The following is a 20483-nucleotide window of genomic DNA, read 5'->3' on the forward strand; positions in this document are numbered from 1 at the left end:
TAGAATGCCCAGACTGGAGACAGGAAGACTCAGCTTCTTGAATTCAAATCTGGCCTCAAACACTTGCCCTATGTGCTCCTGGGAAAGTCACTTAAACCTTTTTTGCCTCAGTTACTTCATCTGTAAAAAGTGTTCTAGAGAAGGAAATGGCAAGCCACTCCAGGATCTTTGCTAAGAAAACCCCAAATGGGGTCACAAGGAATCAGACACAATTGAAATAACTGAACAACAACAGAAAAAACATAAGTGGTATGTGTCCTAACACATACCATTCCCAAGTATGTTGGGAAGATGCCACAGCAAATATTATCATGTACCTGACATCCCTCCCATTCCAAACCAGCCATCAGTCTAAGAATAAATGCCCTCCTGAGTCCATATCACCCAACACTGGAGTCTTAAGGCTGAACTGACCTGGCTAAAAATGAGAGTACCTCAAATATACTCCACCCTGACATAATCAGCCTGACCTGAGGAGTCCACCAATCCTTGCCTTGACTATGAGACTAGACCATTGGAATGTAAACTTCTTGAGGGAAGGGAACCTTTTTTTTTTTTGGTCTTTCTATCCCTCAGTGCTTAGGGGAGTACCTGGCACATCATATTTAATAAATACTTATTAACTGATTATTGACCAGGGCCTGGACATCCTTTTAGCTACTCTGTACATACTACCCCCACTCCACTTTTTACCTTCTGCAAGGGCTGATAATCAAATAAACTTTATCTTAGCTACTACAAAAGCCACAGCAATCTATTGTCTTCCTCTAGTTCCACACAGATCTCTATGCTTTTGAATAGCAAGCTGCCTAAGGAAAGTTTGTTCCCTTGACCATTACTCTCTGCTCCCACTGACCCCTCCACCTAAGTCCTATCCCTCTAGGGTCCTTCCCCTGCCCTACTTCTCCACAATGCCTGATGGATGCCCTATCCCATAATTAACAAACTACCCTTCATATAGTCTTGTAACTTCCTTCCAGAATATATACTCTGAATATATTTTGCATTTATTTGTATGTGTACATGCTGGTTCCACCTTTGGTAGATTATAAATGGGCAGGGGCGCCATTTTGAAATTTTGTCTTTGTATCTCCAGCATCCAGCCCAATGCCTGGCACATAATAAGCTTCTTGAATTTAATGAAAAGTTTTTCATAGATTAACATAGACCCTAAAATGATAACAAATTGGGTCTTTCTACACTTGTTGAGAATAAAAATGAAGGAACCCAAGAAAGAAAGGTGGTAACTCAGCACCACACCCAGAAATAACTGGCCGTGTAACCTTGAGCAAGTTACTTAACCCCGATTGCTTTAAAAAAAAAAAAAAAGAAAGAAAGAAAAGTGGTAGTGGATAGAGGAGAAGATATTCAGTGATTGTGGCTTCCACCTTTCCCCACCTCTCTCTACCCCAGGGTATTATTAGCAGGCAGGATATATAGGAGTCTGTCCAGAGCAGACATACAAACTATACCACCCTGGAGGAGTAAGTCAATCAAATTCTAGGCACTATAATAAACATTCAGTATACAAAGAAATGTAGAAGACAATACCTCTTCTCAAGGACTTCATATTCTAATGGGAGAGATGATATACAAACAACCATATACAAACACAGTGGCTAGGAGGCCCAGTGGATAGAGCACCCAGCATGGATTCAGGAACACTCATCTTCCAGAGTTTAAATCTGACTTCACTCACTAGTTGTGTGACCCTGGGCAAGTCACTTAACCTTGTTTGCCTTGGTTTTTTGATTTGTGAAATGAGCTGGGAAAAGGAAATGATAAACCACTCCAGTATCTTTGCCAAGAAAACCCCAAATGGGGTCACGAAGAGTTGGACATAACTGAACAATAACATATACAAACAAGATGTACACAAAATAAGCTGGAGATAGTCAGGGGCAGGAAGGCATCAGCAGTAAAGGGTAGTGGGAAAGGTTTCTTATAGAGATGCGATTTTAGCTGAGACTTGAAGAAAGCCAGAGGAGGCAGAGAAGGGGAGAGAAAGCATTCCACTGATGATAAAGCTGTGGTTGGATCCCATTGAGAGCTGTATATCTAATTTGTACTTATAGAATCTCCCAATTCTTGGACCCTAGAGAATGGATGTTGGGTGGCAGGTGCTGAGACCCTGTTGGGCATCTGCTTCTGAGTGGCCAGCCTTCTAAGATGTCTCCAGTAAAAGGCATCTTTCAGTAATAATGTTCCCTCTAGTTCCCATGAAGACATGGATCCACCCTGACATGCAGACAGCTTCAAACCATATACACATTTTTTTCCAAGACAACACATTGAAAAGGATTATGGAAAGGAAGGAAAGGTTACCAAATGTCTTTCAGATTCCAGGCCTGATTTATTTCAGGCTCTAAGAAAGGAGCATGCTAATTTTCATGGCCAGATAACTAATTTTCACACACATTCAATACCTTCTCTTTTTTCTAAGATACTAAGAGGCACAGTAGACAGAGTGCAAAGCATGGATTCAGAAAAACTCATTTTCCTGAGTTCAAATCTGCTCAGATACTAGCTGTGTGACCCTGGGCAAGTCACTTAATCCTATTTGCCTCACTTTCCTCATATTTATCTTTTTTATTTTTATTTTATTGCTTTTTGGAGGGGGGAGGGCAGGGCAATTATAAGCTGCAGAAGGAAATGGCAAGCCACTCCAATATGTTCCCCAAGAAAACCCCATATGCAGTCATGGAGAAGCAGACACGATTGAAAATCTACTAAACTGAACCTTTATATTTAGAGATGCAGCTGGGGAGGGTTATAGACATGCTGCAGATGGAAATACTGAGACCAAACAGAAGTGAGCTACCATATCCGGGTCACCCATTCACTAACATTTAGGTCTATTAGAATCACACTTGTGGATGCCTGAGCAGCTACAACAGGCTAAGGAGGTTGTACCAGGTCTGGCTCTAGGCCCTTGATGTTCGAGACTGGAGTTCACTTATCCTCCTTGCCTTCCCTACAAGGGCAAGGGTTTACAAACACATCAGCTCAAGGCCACAACAAAACAGAGAAGGCAACAGAACTCCCCCTTCTTGACTGACTCTATAGCCCCAGGGTAAGGGAAAGGAATATGTGTGTGTGTGGGGGGTGGAAGAGATGCAGGGGGGAAACCTCTGGAAAAAGCTGAAGTCAGCTGTCTGAGTGATTGAGTCAGCACGCTCAAGACCAGACGAGCTCTTGGGAAACAAGTTTCTCTCCCACAAAAACCCCCAAAAGAACAACAGCTCAAAGACCTCAAACCTGATACAAACAATTCCAGACTGAGAGTTCTAAGCTAACCACTGGCGCCAAGCAACTGAAGCCTCCAACTCTGGGTATTCATCAGCCCCCCACCCCCACTTAATAAAGGCTCCCTGATACTTCCAGAGGCCAACAGCTGACACCTGAGTGTCAACAATGTGCTAAGTGCCTCACAGGCACACACAGGGGCTTGTACTATCAAGTCTTAAAATTCCAAGAGATAAACATTGGCTTTGCCCAATGGTATGCTGCCTTTTTTTTTTCTTTTTTAGAGAAAAGCTGATGGGAAAGGTACAAATATGATTTTAGATTCAGGCTCCCTGGATAAAAGTTCCTATTCTCGGGGAAGCCCAGGGATTCGATGTCAATTGACATGTGATAGGGGTAGCCACTTGTCATCCTGTATAGCACTGGTCTTGCAGCAGGAAAGACCTGGGTTCAAATTATAGCCTTGAACCAGATCAGGTCTTTTTCATAACTTCAATGTTCTCTCTCTCTTCTTCTTCCTTCTCCTTTCTCTCTCTTTCATCTGCCTTTTCCTCTGCCTTCTCCCCTGTCTTTCCCTTCCCTGTCTGTCTCTATTTCACTGTCTCTCTATAACACACACACACACACACACACACACACACACACACACACTCTGTCTCTCTCTATGTCTCTGTCTCTCTCTCCCCCCTGCCTACCTCCTACTCCCATACATGAGAGAATTTTTTAAAATTTAAAAATGGAGACCTTGCACCTCAAAAAGCTGTGTTACCATAAGGCAATTGCACTATTTAACTCCTCTAAATCTGTTTCTTCATCTATAAATCAGAATGATAAGTCCTGTAGTCTCTGACTCACAGGGTTTCTGAGACTCAAATGAGATAACATATGCAAAGCACTTTGCAAAATCTAAGGCACTCTATAGATAGATATCAGCTATCAATATTTATTATGATGAAGCTGTTTCAGGTAGAATCACTTGAATGAATCTCCTGGCATTAGGACCTTATGAAGGAACAGACATATCTGGCATGCATTTTTCAAGATCTGACCAACTTCAGTCATCATAGACAGTATCGGTAGCTTTGACCTTGGGATGATGATCAAGGGACCCCTTGACATGGGCCTGTAAGATCTTACCCTGGCTCAGGCCCATACTACTTTGTATAGTACATTCTCCACATCCAGAGTAGAAGACTTTGCCCACGTTCATACTCAAGACAACCTCAGGGGACATTCACATCCACAGAAATGCTTTCCTTGCTCTGTGTGTGAAGATTCTTGACTCTGTGGTCTGAAAACTTGGGTTCAAATCCTAACTCCAACCAAGTCATGTTACATCCTAGGCATCAGTTTCCTCATCTCTAAAATAAGAGGATTGACTCATATGACTTCTGAGGTCCCCTTGGACCCTAGATTTATGAACCCACAATTCACCAGGCGGTTCTGAACAGCTGTTGCCCTTTTCAAATCTTTCACATGATGGGGGAAGGGAAAGGGGAAGAAGAGGAGAACCCAAGTATTTTGTTTTAATGACTCATTAGAAGTCCACGCACTTCAGCAAACCTAAACAAGGAAGAGTGCAAATTTGGAGTATCATCTATCACTGTGTCTAGGAGTGCTGGCTAACCTCACATGCTTCCATTACACCATCATAGGCCACAGGATTGTCTGAGTACAGGAAAGAAGGGCTGGATAAAAACAAGGGCATCAGCCCCCAGTGTCTGGGGCGGAGGAGACTCTGGTGAAATTCTGCAAAACAAAACACTAACTTCAAAAGCACCAAGGGTCCGAGAGGTTTGCAGACAGCACATCCAAGCACAGTGGCTTCCCTCAATATATTCTCAATTCCAAAAGGACAAGTAAAAGAACAGCTTTCCCTACCAAATGTCACTGAGACATCTACCTTTGTGTCTCAGCTATCTTTCCTCTAGCCCTGGGCTCAGAGACCCAGGGAGAACCCTATGAATTGGAGGGGGGTGGGGAGCATAAATGATGCAACATGAATAAAAACAGATTTCCCAAATAGAAATATTCCCCAGGAATCTTCCTGGCATTTATACACTTCCTCTGTGGGAGTGTTATAAGACCTAGAAAGACTATAGGATTTAGAGGAGAAAAGAAACTTAGAACCTATCTTCTACCCCATCCCTTGCATTTTACATGTGAGGAAACTGAGGCCTCAGGAGGCTCACAGACTTGCTCAAGTGGTACAACTAATAAATAGGAGAGCCAGGAATGGAAATCTAGTCCTGACTACAAACCCAGGGCTCTTTCTAATATACTACCCAACTTCTGTGTTAAAACACTTAGTAAAATGTATCACTACAAACATTGAAATTGTTAATATCATTACTACAAGAAAGAAAAGAATTCTTATTCTAGCTCAAGAGTATATTCTCCTATATCTTTTTCTGAAACATTGTAATGCTTAATATCTGCTCCCACTCTTCCTAGAAATTTAACTACAGATACAGAAAGGACAGCGAGGTGATAAGAGTGGATAGAGTACCAGGCCTGGAGTCAGGAAGACTCAAAAATTTCCTGAGTTCAAATCTGGCCTCAGACACTTCCTAGTTGTGTGACCCTGTGCAAGTCACTTACCCTTGTTTGCTTCACTTTCCTCATTAGTAAAATGAGCTGGAGAAGGAAACGGCAAACCACTCCAATATCTCTGCCAAGATAACCCCCAAAGGGGCCATGACTGAAACAACCGAACAAAATCCAGAGGAATGGAAAACACTCCAGAACTCTTCCAGAGGAACAGAGACTCAGAGCTAGATTGTACCTAACAGATCATTGAGTTCAGCAGCACCTCTCCCCCAGCCCCCCCCCCCCTTTTTTCTTAGGAAACTGAGGGCATCGCCACATAGTAAGTGGAAGGGCCAGGATTTGAACCCAGGTCTTTTGATGTCAAATCCAGCATTCTTTGCATTGCAGCATGCAGTCTTCTCAGAAAGGAGGATCTCCTCATCACACTGTATGTGCAAGGAAGCCTGCTTTATGAAAGCAGAATGGCTTGGGGCCTTTTTGTTTTTGTTTTTTTAATTAATTTATTTATTTTTAGTTTTCAACATTAATTTCCACAAGATTTTGAGTCACATTTTTTTCTCCCTGTCTTTCCCCTACTCCCTGCCCCAAAATAGCAAGCCTACTGAATACCCCTTTCCCCAATCTGTTCTCTCTTATATCTTCCCCCATCACCCTCTAACTTTCTAGTAGGGCAAGATGGATTTCTATATCCCAGTGCCTGTATATCTTATTTCCCAGTTGCATGTAAAAAACAAATTAAAAAAAATTTTTTAAACATTTGTTTTTAAAACTTTGAGTTCCAGATTTTTTCCTTCTTCCCTCCTCACCTGCCCCCACTGGGAAGATAAGCAATTGAATACAGGTTGTACATGTGTAGTTATACAACTCATTTCCATAGCAGTTACATTGTGAAAGACTAACTATATTTTCTTTCATCCTATCCTGCCCCCCATTCATTCTATTTTCTTCGTTGACTCTATCCCTTTTCAAAAATGTTTGCTTCTAACTACCCTCTCCCCCAATCTGACCTCCCTTCTATCTTCCCCTCTTATTACCTACCCCTTTATTTTCCTATAGGGTAAGATCCTGGGCCCTCTTTGTAATGCTATGATGTACTATCTGTGACAGAATGGAAAGAGTACTGGATTGGGACTTAGGAGGCTTGGTGGCTAATGTGTGTGGCCTTGAGCAAGTCATTTTGTTTCTCTGGGCCTAAAAACTAAGTAATTTCTAAAGCCTACTCTATTTCTTAAATGCCATGGAGGAGTGACATTTAGTTTTACTACAGTGGTTGGGAAGGAAATCGGTTGCTTCTTTTTCATGCTGGTAAAGAATTAGATTTCAAGGAATGCCCATTACTTGGGGGAAGGCTGAACAAGTTATGGTACATGTATTTTAGCACATAGCAGATGCTTAACAAATATTTATTGATTGGTTGATTGATAAATGTGACGGAATATTAAGGTGCTAAAAGAAATGATGAAGGGTATAGTAGCAGAGAAATCTGGAAAGTTTGGTATGAACTGATGCGGAGTGAAGTGGTCAATGTGGGAAATAGTTTTGCTCTGATTGTACATGTTTGTAATGGGTTTTGTTTTTCTTGCTTTCTCAATGGGGTGGGGGTTGCAGGAAGAATACCCAAAATTAAATAAAATACTTTTTTAAAAGAAAAAGTTATCATCTGTACCCAAACCAAGGGAACTTAAATAGGAAGTGTATTTTTTTACTTCCTGATAGTATGGCTCTCTCAGACCCCCATCACTGATACCTCCCAACCACAGTTTGATTTGGGGACCAGAAAAAGTCATGGCCCCATACCTAAGGAAGCAGGGATGGCGCAATTAGTTGAAACCACAAATAGGCCCAAATCCTCATCAGTCAAGGGCATAAGAAGCAGTGAGAAGAGAGCGAGCAGGCAGCTCTCTGGGTTTTAATTCCACACCTAAAACACACAGACTTGGCAAGGATCTCAGGACCCCAGGCAACTGTCTAAGACTAAGTTACAGAACAGAAATGAATCTGCATTGACAGCTGTAAGGGCAGCTAGGTGGTACAGTACCCAGCCTGGAATCAGGAGGACCTGAGTTCAAGTCCAGCCTCAGATACTTTACCAACTGTGTGACCCTGGGCAAGTCATTTAACCCTCTTTGCCTCTATTTCCTCATGTCTAAAATGAGGTAGAGAACAAAATGGCAAATTACTCCAGTATCTTTGCTAAGAAAACCCCAAATGGGGTCATGAAGGATCAGACACAACTAAACAATCACAACAACTGAGCACAGTAGACCCCTCATAATTGCTTGTTGACTGACCCACAATACTCTAGAAACTCTTCACCCAAGAGGTTCTCTGAGTGAGTGTCTCCTCTTTCTGACTTTTGACTCCTCACCTCTCTTCTCAATCAGCAGACTCAAGAAGCCACAAACTGGAAAGGCTCTAACACTTCTGGGCCAAGAGTTGCATAAGCAAACTGCAACTTGTAAAGCTCTAGGCATTCTAGGTGCTGAGAAGCTTTTCTTTGTTCTGAGGAATAACTATTTCTCTACTGTTTCTCCCAAACCACAGCCTGCACTATGACCTAGACTTACTTCCTTAATGATCAGGATTTCTCAGTTTGTTCTGTACTCAAAGTTCAGCTTTTTTGATATGTTGGTTAATATTGCTGAACTGTTTTCAGGCAGTGTGGAACAGCGAACAGGGCAGTGTACTTGCAGTAGGAAAACCCTGGGTTCAAATCCTATATCAGAGACAAATTAGCTTGTATAACTCTAGGCAGGTGACTTCACAGCTCTGTGTCTGAGTGTCCTCACTTGTAAAATGAATGGTTGGGCTCAGCAGCCTCCAAGGTTCCATCTAGCTATAAATTTATGCTCCTGTATTTTCTCCTCTCTTTTCTATTTTTGTGTATTTGTTTTAAGGGATATCTCTATAGGAGGCAGAGAAAGGAGGGCAACATTAAGAAATAGAGGTGACATATAGAAGTAAAATTTTACTTCAATTTTTAAAAAGTTGTTCCACATCCACCATACTTTTGCCAAAACCACTTTTTTTTTCCTTATTCCTCATAAAACTAAGGATTCTCTCCTTAGAGATGTACTTGTCTTTACATATTTGAAGGGCTATCTTATAAAAAGGGAAATAAATTTGTTCTGTTGTTCCTGTAGGCTGAAAGGAGGTAGCTAGTTGGCTCAGTGGATAGAGTACTGGGCCCAGAGTCAGGAAAACCTGAGTTCAAATGTGGCCTCGGAAGCTCATTAGCTGTGTGACCCTGGGCAAGTCACTAAACCTCTGTTTGCCTTAATCCCCAGGAGAAGAAAATGGCAAACCGCTCAGGTTATCTTTGCCAAGAAAACTCTTAAGAGAGTCATGAAGAGTTGGAAACAATTGAATGACAATGTCAACAGACTTAGTCAAGAGTCTATGATAAAGTCCCGTCCCTCTTCCTTCTTGTGTGTGTATGAACATTCAAATAGCTTGAGCTGTCCAGCAACAGACTGATAAAAATGACCTCCCTGTTATTGGTGGTGCTCAAAGACCCTCTTTCAGGGACTCAATAGATGAAATTCTTATGTTGGATGTTAGATTTTACAAGTTCCACCCTAATTTCAAGATCTTGTTTTTTATTTCCTCTAAATTATCCCCTTGGATGATTAGTACATTTTCTACATAAAATAGGCACCAATTAAATGTTCACTATTTAATTCTGTTTTCCTGGAGGAAAACAATCATGGTAGAAACTCCCATCAGCCCTGCCCCTATCTGCATCACCAAGACAAAGAAATCCATATTATTATCTATGTGGAGCTAGAAGGAACTTCAGACACTATCTAGTCCAACTCCCTCATTTTACAGATGACAAAACTGAGGCCCAAGGAGTTGTGTTTTGCCTAAGGTCAAGAAGGTAATAAATGTTCAAGGCAGGATTTGATCCAAGTCCAGTGATTATAGTCACTGTTTTTTCTACTACACCATGCTGCCTTCCCAGAAGGGAAAAAGTAGGCAGGCTTAATGGCTCAAGGAGAAAGACCCATCCCTGCAAGGGCATCCAACAGCACCTAGGCTGGTGGGACGTACATGCCCACCTTCGAGGGCATAAGCAGATGTCATTCTCTGTCATACACCTACCTGAACAGAGAACTCCCTTGTTTCTGGCACAGGAGAAGTTGTCACACTCGCAGAAGGGCCCGTAGATCTTCCCAAACTCGCTCTCGTAGCAGGAGCACTGGTTGCAGCTGCATTCCCCCCGCCCACTGCACAGCGGCTTGCCCTCCATCTCCCTGCACAGATTTTGGTAGAGGTTCCTGTTCTCTCCCTCCTGACACTCGCACCTGGAGCCCAGGTAGCTCGGGTAGCAATCACAGGTGCCGCACGTGTAGGTCCCATTGCCGCTGCACCGGGGGCTGTCTTGCTCAGTCCTATTGGTGCAGTTGCATAAGCAATTATAGGTCACCACAAGCTCCAGGGTGTCCCGGAATCCAACGGGCCTCAGGGTAAATGTGTGCACGGTGTCTTTGGAAGGACAACTTCGGGCTTCTACGGACACCTCAAATGATACCTGGGCAGGTAAGAAGAGAGAAAACGTAACCAGATAAACAGGAAGAACAATAAAACAAAAGAGGATGCTGAATAATTATATTGAGCCTGGCCAAGGAGAGGAGAAAATGCGCGTCCCTCCTTCGGCCAAAGAAGTAGAGGGACTACAGATATAGAATACTGTATACATTGTCAGTCACAGACTGTCTGCAGCAGGAGTGGTGAACCTGTGGCCTTCTAGGTCTTTAAGTGTGGCCTCTGGACCTAATCCAAATTTTACAGAACAAGTTTCCTGCCAGGAAGGGAAGGAGGAGGTTGGGGCTAGAAGCTCTTCTGTTAAATTTGGATTCAGTCCAAAGGCCACCCTTAAAGACCTAGAAGGCCACATGTGGCCTGAAGGTCACAGGTTCCCCACTCCTGGTCACTCTGGAGGATGGTCTTGATGAATTCTTGGCTTTTTCTTTTTAAACACCACTGCTACAAGAGAAGATTCCACGGTTAGGGGAAGGGAAGAGGAAGTCTATTTGGTGATATAAAAACAAAAGCCATCAAGAAAACTTTAAAAAACAAAATTGGGCTTGAATTGATTCTGTGATTTCATTGCTACAGGGAAGTGCAGATAAGAAAACTACTCTTCCAAGGCAGACCAGCATGAGCTATAATCTATGTATTAATTTATATAATTTACAATTTTGCCTGGGAAACTTGATAGGTAAGTGATCTATCCACAGACACACAGCCAGAATGCATAGGAGGCAGGATTTAAAACTGGATCTTTCTGACTCTGAGGCCAGCTTTCCATCCACACTGCCACATTATCTTCCCCCCCTCCAAATTAATATATGAATATCTTTTTATTGGCACATAAATGGAGTTTAGGGATTTGCAGCAGTCCTGCGAACAAACTAAAGTCTAAATTCTTTCTACTACACTTGCCTAACACATAGTAAGTGCTAAATAAATGTTTTATCTATTTATCCCTTTATTCTATGTTGCCTTTCATATGGCTCTGCAGGAAGGCAGAATAAAACTGCCCTAAGGGAGGTACTAGCAAAGTGCCAGGGTTTGGGAGTCAGGAAAGGTTATGTGAAGGAGTTGGCCTCAATTCAACATACATTTATTAATCACCTACTATATGCCAAGGTATAATGTGGGGATGAACAGACAAAATACAAAAGTCTTTGTCCTCAGGGAACTTGAAATCTCATGAAAGTTGACATTTGAGATTATCCTGAGAGTAGCTCAATGGAGAAGATAGGGCAGCATGGGACTGTGGATGGAGGCCACTAGACTAAGAGGAAGAAGCTCCTGACACACAGCATTAATCAGTTGTGTGACCTTGGCAAGTCACTTTGCCATTTCTAGGCCTTAGTTTCCTTACATATAAAATTAGGGCCTTAGACTAGTTCAAGGATTCTTAACCTTTTCTACATCAGGGACTTCTTTGGCAGTCTAGGAAAGCCTTTTGGGGGGGGGGGTATATTGTGGGGGTAGGTGGTAGAATAGTTTATTTTCCTATATCTCCTACAAATATATTAGAGTGCTGCTCTGAGCATGAACAGTTCGCTGCAAATTTGGAAGGAAAGCTAAGCCAACACATGGTTGGCAATGGTGAAAAAGAAAAGGAGGAGGCAGCTTTCAGAGATTTGATGTATAGCATCTCATTTATGCACCTTAGAAGAGATTGGCAGCTGGCAGATTTCATCACTGGTTCCCAACTCATGTTTAAGAGAAGTTTTAGACTGGTTCTATTATACATGCAAGGTGTGCTACAGTATCTTCAATGATAGAGATGCAAACCAGATTTGATGGTAAAGTGCTGAAGGGAATTAAGTATTTGGGGAGTCTATGTTTTTAAATGCACAAAATAAAATAATCGGTTTATAGAAGAAACCAATTCTATTGAAATACAGTTATAAAAATACTTCTGAGGGGTGGCTAGGTGGTGCGGTGAGTAGAGCACTAGCCCTGGAGTCAGGAGGACTTGAGCTCAAATCCAGCCTCAGACACTTAACACAAAAACTAACCATGTGACCTTAGGCAAGTCACTTAACCCCAATTGCCCTCCAAAAAGCAAAACAAAAAAAAACAAAAATAAAAATACTTCTGTAATGTTTCTGTCTTGATGTGGCTCACAGGGAGATATGAATAGGTATCTCTAAAATCTCCTTCCTCCAACTTTCTCCAAGGGAGACTTTAATGCCTGCCAGGAAGGGAAGTAGAAGGTTGGGGCCAGAGGTTGGTCACTCTACTCTCCTGTAAGGGTTATGGGATTTAAAGATCTTCCATGCCCCATTGGACTTGCTGACGTAGCAGGAAGGGGCGGAGCAAGAGGAAGCAGAAGCAAAACTAGAGTTCCTGCGGTGGCTGGCGGTGGCGGCGACTGCGGGAGCAGCAGCAGCAGAGGCAGCGGCAGCGCAAAGCCCTTTTTGAGTCAGCCAGAATTTCTGCTAAGGACTCCTGCTGAGGACTGCCAGGGGCCGGAGCTGTTGGGAGTGCGCTTCCGGGGACGCTGGGTGGTTGCTGTGAGTGGGGAGAGGAGGACCTTTGCCTGAGGTAGCCTGTTCTGTTTTAAAGGCTTGAGAATGTGGGTGCTTTCTACTTTATCTACCTGTGCCAATTTCATAACTACTCTGATGGCTTTCACCTTCTGGTTTTGGGACTCAGTCTTTTGGTATCTTAATAAATTTTCTAGCTTATTCCCCCATATGGCAAGCATGATTTATTTTGTGATGGATAATTATATCAGCATATCTGTAATCTCCATAGGCATTGTGAATATGGCATTGCTGATACATCTCCTTAGGAAGAGGGGCTAGAATTCTATCTATTCCCTTAAACATTGCTAGTTTAGGGGAATTAACTTAAGGTTCAAGCTAAACTCCTGATTGCTATTCATTAATGGTCAAAAGAGAGCCCCAAACTTTATATCCAAGGCATGGCTTCCTTCCCACCAAATGCCAGTTTCACAGACAAACCCACATAGCAAATAAATCCATTTATCCAGAAATCAGAGAAAGCATATATACAAGAATGGTAAAATGGTCAGAACTTCTAACCCTCCTACAAAATGACCACAGAAAATGCCAAATCAAATTCTGAGCAGAAAAGCTAACAAAATGTCACAGTGAGTCATTTTTCCAGTTCAAAGCAGCTTAGCAAGACAAAGAAGTTTGCAGATACTGGGGTAGGGGTTGGCTGGGTGTGTGGAAACATCATTTGTGGGATTGTCCAATACACAAGGATAGTAAGGGAACTGAACACCTGGTTAGAAAGATTCAAGGGGAACATTGTACTAGCACTGTGCAAGGGACCAGGTACCATTTGGCATCTCCATTACTATTATCCACTATTACCCAGCTATGAACAGCAGTTCCAATGTGGAAAGGAACAGTTGTAGTCAGGAGGGAGCAGGGGGCCCTACCTGTGTAAGAACCAATACAGAGACCAGAAGAGCAGTGACCATTCCTTTCCCTGGATCATACCACCTTGCAAGCACAGAGTCCCAGATCAAGCTACAGAAAGAAGCTCAGGACAGCTCTCTCTCCTACCAGAGGTGAGCAGAACCCTATTCCAACATAAAGTCCAAAGTCAAGAAATAGGCTGGAAAAAGAACAAGACAAAGGACAAACAAAAAATAACCTAAGCATATAAAGATTCTATGGAGATAGGGAAGCTCAAGACCCAAATTTGGAAGACAATGACTTGAAAACATCTGCAAACAAAGTCTAAAAGAAAAATGTGAACCAGACACAAACCCAATAAGAATCACTAAAAGAGCTAAAGAGAGATTTAAAAAGAGAGCAAATGAATTACTTTCAAAATCAAATAAGAACAGTAGAGGAAAATTTGAGGTAATAAATAAGAGCTATGCCAGAATATATAGCAGAAAATACAGACTGAAGGAGCTCTTCTATTGGAAGTGAGATATCTTGGCTTAACCAAGACAGAAAGAATTCCAAATCTCACCCAAGGGGAAAGTCTCTAGTAAAGCAAGTTGAAGAAAGGGATAGAATAGAGACTGCCAGCTACATTCATGTTAGTTTTTTCCAAGAATCTCTTTCCCATTAGCAACTTCAAGAGAGGTTGGCATTGTACTTCTCTCATGAAGCTAGAAGCTAAAAGAAACTCAGATCTCTCCTTTCCTGCTCTTGCCAACTCTGCCCAACCCTAACACAGATGGAGGGCGACTAAGTAATCAATCTTCACCAATGAAGAGAAAGTCCCATACAACTAGCCTTTTAAATCAAGGGTTGCATTTAAAAAACAAGTTCTTAAATGTCAACTTAAGAAGTTATAAAATTTAGCTAATCTTTAAGAGCCCTTCCATCTCTAAAGTCTACAGCAGTTGGCTCAGGGAAGGGAATAAAGAATTCAGGGGGGAAAATGAAAAAGCACATTTGTCCTTCTTTCTTAGTGTATTTTTTTTTTACAATTTCACTGTTTCTTTCTATGTACAAATAAAGTCACCTCCTTTAGAAAAAAAATTTTTCTTTCACTGCCTTCACATGTTGAACATTAAACAAAGACAACAATGTATTGTGCATATACTAAAAGTCAAGACTAACTTTACAATAAAATATCTAGCCTAACAAACCCACAGCTACATAAAAACTGACCTCTTGGAATAAAACCTCTGCCAAAGTCTAGAATATATAAGTCCAATTATATTTTAGAATGTCAAAATGAGTAGGAATTTTTTTATAGCCTATTATAATTTTCAAATGACTTTCAAAATAAATCTAAAATAAAGGAAAAAGGGTTCACTCCTCACATCGGATAAAAGGCAGAAAACAGAATGACATTCTGAGATTTGGTAGAATTGATCTCAGATAGCCACAATGACAATAATGCTTACATTTATGTAGAGATTCAGAGTTTTCAAGTTACTTTCTTTATAAAAAGTTTGTGTGGTAGGTAAGTATTCTTATTCCCATTTTACAGATGAGGAAACTGAGTCTTGGGGGGGTCATGTGAGTTTATCAAAATCACATGACTAGTAAGCAGGAGATATGGGCCTTAAATCCAGATCTTCTGGGTCAAAGACCAGTGCTCTTCCTACAACACCAAAGTATTCATTGTGAAAACAGTTACCAAAGTGAGGTGGCAAAAGACAATAGAAAAAGGTTTGGAATAGCTAGTGTGAAAAATTCAATAGGGAGTCAACAAGAAGTAAATAAAAGTATCAGGTCGATTAATAGGGAGGGAGCAGCTAAGGACCCTCCTGTTATATATTCCACCAAGCACCATCTTGCAATTTTCTGCAACAATGCCTGTCATTGAAAAGCAGAAGAAGCATTGGTGAGCATTATCCAGAGTTTAGGATTGGCCACGATCAGAAAGCTGAAGTTGAGGTGCCCTCAGAGGTCATCTAGCTCAGGTGACCTGTCATTTACAAGGAGGACACTAGGACCCAGAGAAGGTAAGTGACTGCCAAGGTCACACAGGGAGTAAGTGACTGAGCTAGTATTTGAACTCACATCTTATGATTCTTAGTTCAGTGTGTGTTCTCAGGGACCACTTTGCCTACTAGTTGGAATAATATCATGGTAAATTCTAACTTAGGAAGTTATATTTGGCAAAAAGTCAAATGAAGCCAGAAAGGAATAATGGCCAGAGGAATGGAAGGGTTCAAAGTACTAGAAATCATAATGAGGGGCAAAGAGCAGATTCTCTACACCAAGGAAGTAAGAGATGTATTAAGACAATGATGTTGTAGGCAAAGAGAGCAAGCATACATTGGATATCTAATCTTTTTTTTTAAGATTTTTTTTTTTATTTTGGAGGGAAGGAGGCAATTGGGGTTAAGGGACTTGCCCAGGGTCACACAGCTAGTAAGCATCTTAGGCCAGATTTGAACTCAGGTCCTCCTGACTCCAAGGCCAGTGCTCTATCCACTGTGCCACCTAGATGCCCCTATTTAACTTAAAAAAGATATTTTATTGATGTTCTTTTCTTAACAACATTATCACTTCCTAATGATTCCCCTCCCTCATACCTCCTAGAATCATCAATTAGGTACACCCAAGTAAATCAAGTTAGATGCTTTAGAGATAGTAGATAGAGTTACTGGACTTAAAATCAGGAAGGCCTGAGTTTGAATCCTACTTCTGAACCTGGGAAACCTACTCTCTGAGCCTCAGTTTCCTCCTCTGTAAAGTTGGGGAGGGGAGTGGATTCAGTGGCTTCTAAGGTCCTATAATATCTGCTTAATTTTAGAATGATAATGAGGTACATGACTATGTCAGTGAATAACTGAAGATTATCATAAATAAAGGTATTAGGGATGAAGGAAGTCTGGGAATTCTAAGTCCAGGGCATTAAAAGGGACTGTAAACATTATGTTGAAGGCCCCAAGGAACATGATGGATAGAGAGGAAAACTGTAAGCATGATGCAAAAATCATTGAAGGTGATGAAAATGGGGGTGGGAGTGGGAGAAATGTTTTAACTGAATGGCACAAACATGGCTAATGTGAAAATGTTCTGCATGACCTCACACGTATGAGGGAAATCAGATTGCTTGCCTTCTCAGGGAGGAAGAAGGGTCAGGAGGGAAGAAGAAAATTTAAAACTGAAAATTTTTTAAATGATCATTAAAATGTTTTTACATTAATTGGGAAATATTTAAAGAAATAAATCAAAATAACTGAATGGCACGAACTTCAAACTTCAAAGAGACTGCTGAGTGATAGCAGCAGTGGGAAGTAAGAAATGAGGCCCAGATTCCTGCCTTTATTCCCCTTAATTAGACCAGGGAAGATGAAGTTCCTACCCTGTTTTCCATGCCAAGTTCAGATCAGTGGCAGACATTTACTCTAATTCACAGCAGTCTTCCTTCCGCCCACTAGTGACTGGTCACTGGGAACTTTAAAAGGCTACCAGATTTTCTTCATTAAAAAAAAAAGTAAAGACCTCTAAGAGAAGAAGACCACTCTCTATTCTGTTCTTGATTCAAGCTTAAATCCTGCCTCATATCTTCATTCTGTAAACCTTCATGATCTGTTATTTGACTGGAAGAATGGGCTATAATCTGGAGTCTATGGACAGGTTTCAAGAGACCCATGAACTTGAATAATCTTTATTTTCATTCTTACTGAAATCTAGTATTTCCTTTAATTATTAATTAAAAACACAAGCATAATTCGAGTCCACACAAAAGACCAACCTGTCAAATGGGGTCTATTTTTAAAAAATGATTAAGAACTCCTGTGCTAGAAAATAACCAGATTTGGCATATAATAGGAGCTTAGTAAATGCTTGTTGATTGAATGACTAGTAAGACTCTACTACATGCAGTAATCTGATCGCAAAGGAATCTTTTTGACCAGATAGAGGGAACATTTCCCCCCCCTCCAATTGAGGTCTTCAGACTCATGAGGGAAAAAAGAAAAAAGAAATTGAGACACATTAAGCAAAAATTTCTTTTAGGGTTTATTTTTAAACAGAAGAAATGGAAAATGTTACATCTGCTTTTTTTTTAATTGAGAAAAGTAAGACAAGATCTGTATGACAAATACAAGAAATAATGAAAAGTACACACATCAACTCTTTCTTATGAAACCAAAAAGGGGTAATGGATAGGAAAATACTTAAGGGAAGTAGGGAGAAAATGAAAGGAAAATGAGAGGAGACCCCGAAAAAAGATGTACATAGAGAAACAAGTGAGTAAAAAGACACAGATTGAGAGACAAAGACAGCCCAGGGTGAGGGAAGAGAGAGATGAAAAAAAGAGAGACAGAGAGAAGGCAAAGATTTCTCTCATTCAACAAACAAGCTGTGTTATCTCAGATAAGTGACTTTACCTCTCTGGGCCTGTTTGCTCATGTGTAAAATCATAATATGAGGGGGAAGGAGAATGGACTATATTCTATAGGGTCTTTTCCAGCTCTAATGGCCTATATATGTGTATGTGTATATATGTATATATACTATAGTATATGATTTATTATACTTTTTTAAGAAAAAAGTAGAAACCTCTAGATTCTTGATTTAAAAAATTTTTTTTGAACAGCATTTTTTATATTCATTATGTTTCATAAATCCAAAGCCTCAACTACAAAATTGCTAAGCTTCCAAATGAAAAGAAATTAAGCCGCACTCATTTTTTCAGGAATACATACCAAATGTTTAGGTAAAATGACAAACAGTGTTATGGAAACACATATTAAGGAGAGAGTGAAGAATATCCTTCATATTCAATAGTAATGCCCCCAACCCAATTATAGTATGACAATAATAGACCTATTCTCAGAGATCTCAAAGACCGAAAATCCCAGGGTTCATGCCATTACTATAATATTACCAGTCTTTTAAATAAAGCTCTGCAAAAGACATTCAAGCAAAACACATGTCATGGACAGGTTTCTCTAGATTCTTTCAAGAGGGCATGAATACTGCCAGATTTCTATTCCAGATCTCTTACAGACAGGCCCCCGAGTCTCTCGGTGCCTCTGTTTCTCCCCTCCTGAAGAAGTCTTAACAGCAGCACCCTCCCTCAGAGGGTTCCAGAGGAGCATCTCCAAAGCAAGAAACTGTACAGATGGAGAGCTCTTCCCACCTCTGTAGCATGTAATAAACAGGACTCTAGCTGTGACTCCTTTCACGGGCTGTCCTGGTGACTAGAACAAAGGCAGGCCCTATCTGTCTTTGCCGGATGGCAGTGCAAGCCCAGGGCCCAGAAGCTGGTCATACCTCACCGTCGACAGGAAAACAAACACCAAATGACTTATTTTCATTCCCCCAGTTGGGAACACTGAATACCAGCAATGTCTCTCTCCCTTCTCTCTAATTTTCTTGAGGATAAGGACTGGATCTTATTCCTCTTCATATACCCCACAGCACTTAGCAACGTGTTTTTCATACAGCCAGTGTATGAAAAGCCCCAGTACACATTAGGTTCTCAGAATTATAAACTCAGGATTGTAGATCTTTTTCTAAGGCCCCCCTCAGAAACTCCCTCTTCTTTGAAGCCTTTCCAGATGTCTACTTCCCCAGTGTTAGTGTTTTGTCCCCACTCAAAGTACCTTGTTTTTATTTATCTGAGTATAGCTTGCACCAAACAGAAGGGAAGCTCCATGAGGGAGGGACTTTTTTTCTGTCTCTATTCCCTTCACCTAGCTCAGTTCTTTGCACTGTCGTTGTTCAGTCACTTCAGTCACGTCCTACTCTTCATGACCCCATTGGAGTTTTTCTTGGCAAAGTAGGGTTTACCATTTTCTTCTCCAGTTCATTTTACAGATGAGGAAACTGAGGCAAACTGAGCAAAAATCTACTTGTGGCTCTTTGACAATGGGCTTTTATTAAATACTAACTCTATACCAAATACCATGCTAAGCATCGGAAATATAAAGAAAGAACCAAAACAGTCCCTGCCCTCAAGAAACTTATATTTGAACTGGGAAGGCAACATGCATACATATAGGTACATATAAAGATATATAACGAGTTTTTGGTCTGTTTCTTCTTTTAAGACATGACTAATATGGAAATATGTTTTATATAATTGCACATATATAATCCATATCAAATTGCTTACTCTCTTAGGGAGGGGGTAGGTGAGGGAGGGAGGAAGAAAATTTGGAACTCAAAATTTTTTAAACGAATGTTAAAAAATGTCTTTACATGTAACTGGAAAAAATGCTATTAAAAAAAGCTTAAACAAATATGTGTGTGTGTGTGTGTGTGTGTATATATATATATGTGTGTGTGTGTATATATATATATATATATATATATATATATATATATATATATGTTAGATACAAAGTAGCCTTAGAGACGAAGGTACTAGGAAGAGAAAACATTCTTCAAAGTCCTCTTGGGGGAGGTGATGCTTGAGTCAGTCTTAAAGAAAGCCAGACTGTAAGGGGTAAAAATGAGGAGGAAAACCATTCCAGATATGGGGAGCAGCCAGTACAAAAGGTATAGGGATGGGAGCTGGAGAGTGATATTTAAGACCCATAGATTATGTAAAGGGGAATTACATCTCAGAAGACAAAACAGAGAGAGAGGGGCCAGGTTGTGAAGGGATTCAAATACCAAAGAGAAGAGTTATATTGATCCCTGAGGTAACAGGGAGCTCCGAGGTGACATGGTCAAACCTAAGCTGTAGGGATATCATTTTGGAAGCTGTGTGGTAGATTGGAATGGGAAAATATGAGATGCTGCAAGATT

The 20483-nt window shown here is 40.9% G+C and overlaps 1 protein-coding gene across 1 annotated transcript in view; it reads right to left on the reverse strand.

Annotated features, from left to right (window-relative positions):
* ITGB5 (integrin subunit beta 5) overlaps positions 1-20483 on the reverse strand; it is a 205288-nt gene that overhangs the window by 50393 nt on the left and 134412 nt on the right. The window contains exon 10 of the mRNA XM_069064969.1: positions 9901-10330. Within this exon, the coding sequence (XP_068921070.1) occupies positions 9901-10330 (430 nt within the window). The remainder of the gene's footprint in view (positions 1-9900; positions 10331-20483) is intronic.

Source organism: Petaurus breviceps, unplaced genomic scaffold (genome assembly GCF_028583685.1).
Source record: "Petaurus breviceps papuanus isolate PSGF00001 unplaced genomic scaffold, PetGlider_PUasm1.0 90654, whole genome shotgun sequence".
Classification (NCBI taxonomy): Eukaryota; Metazoa; Chordata; class Mammalia; order Diprotodontia; family Petauridae; genus Petaurus; species Petaurus breviceps.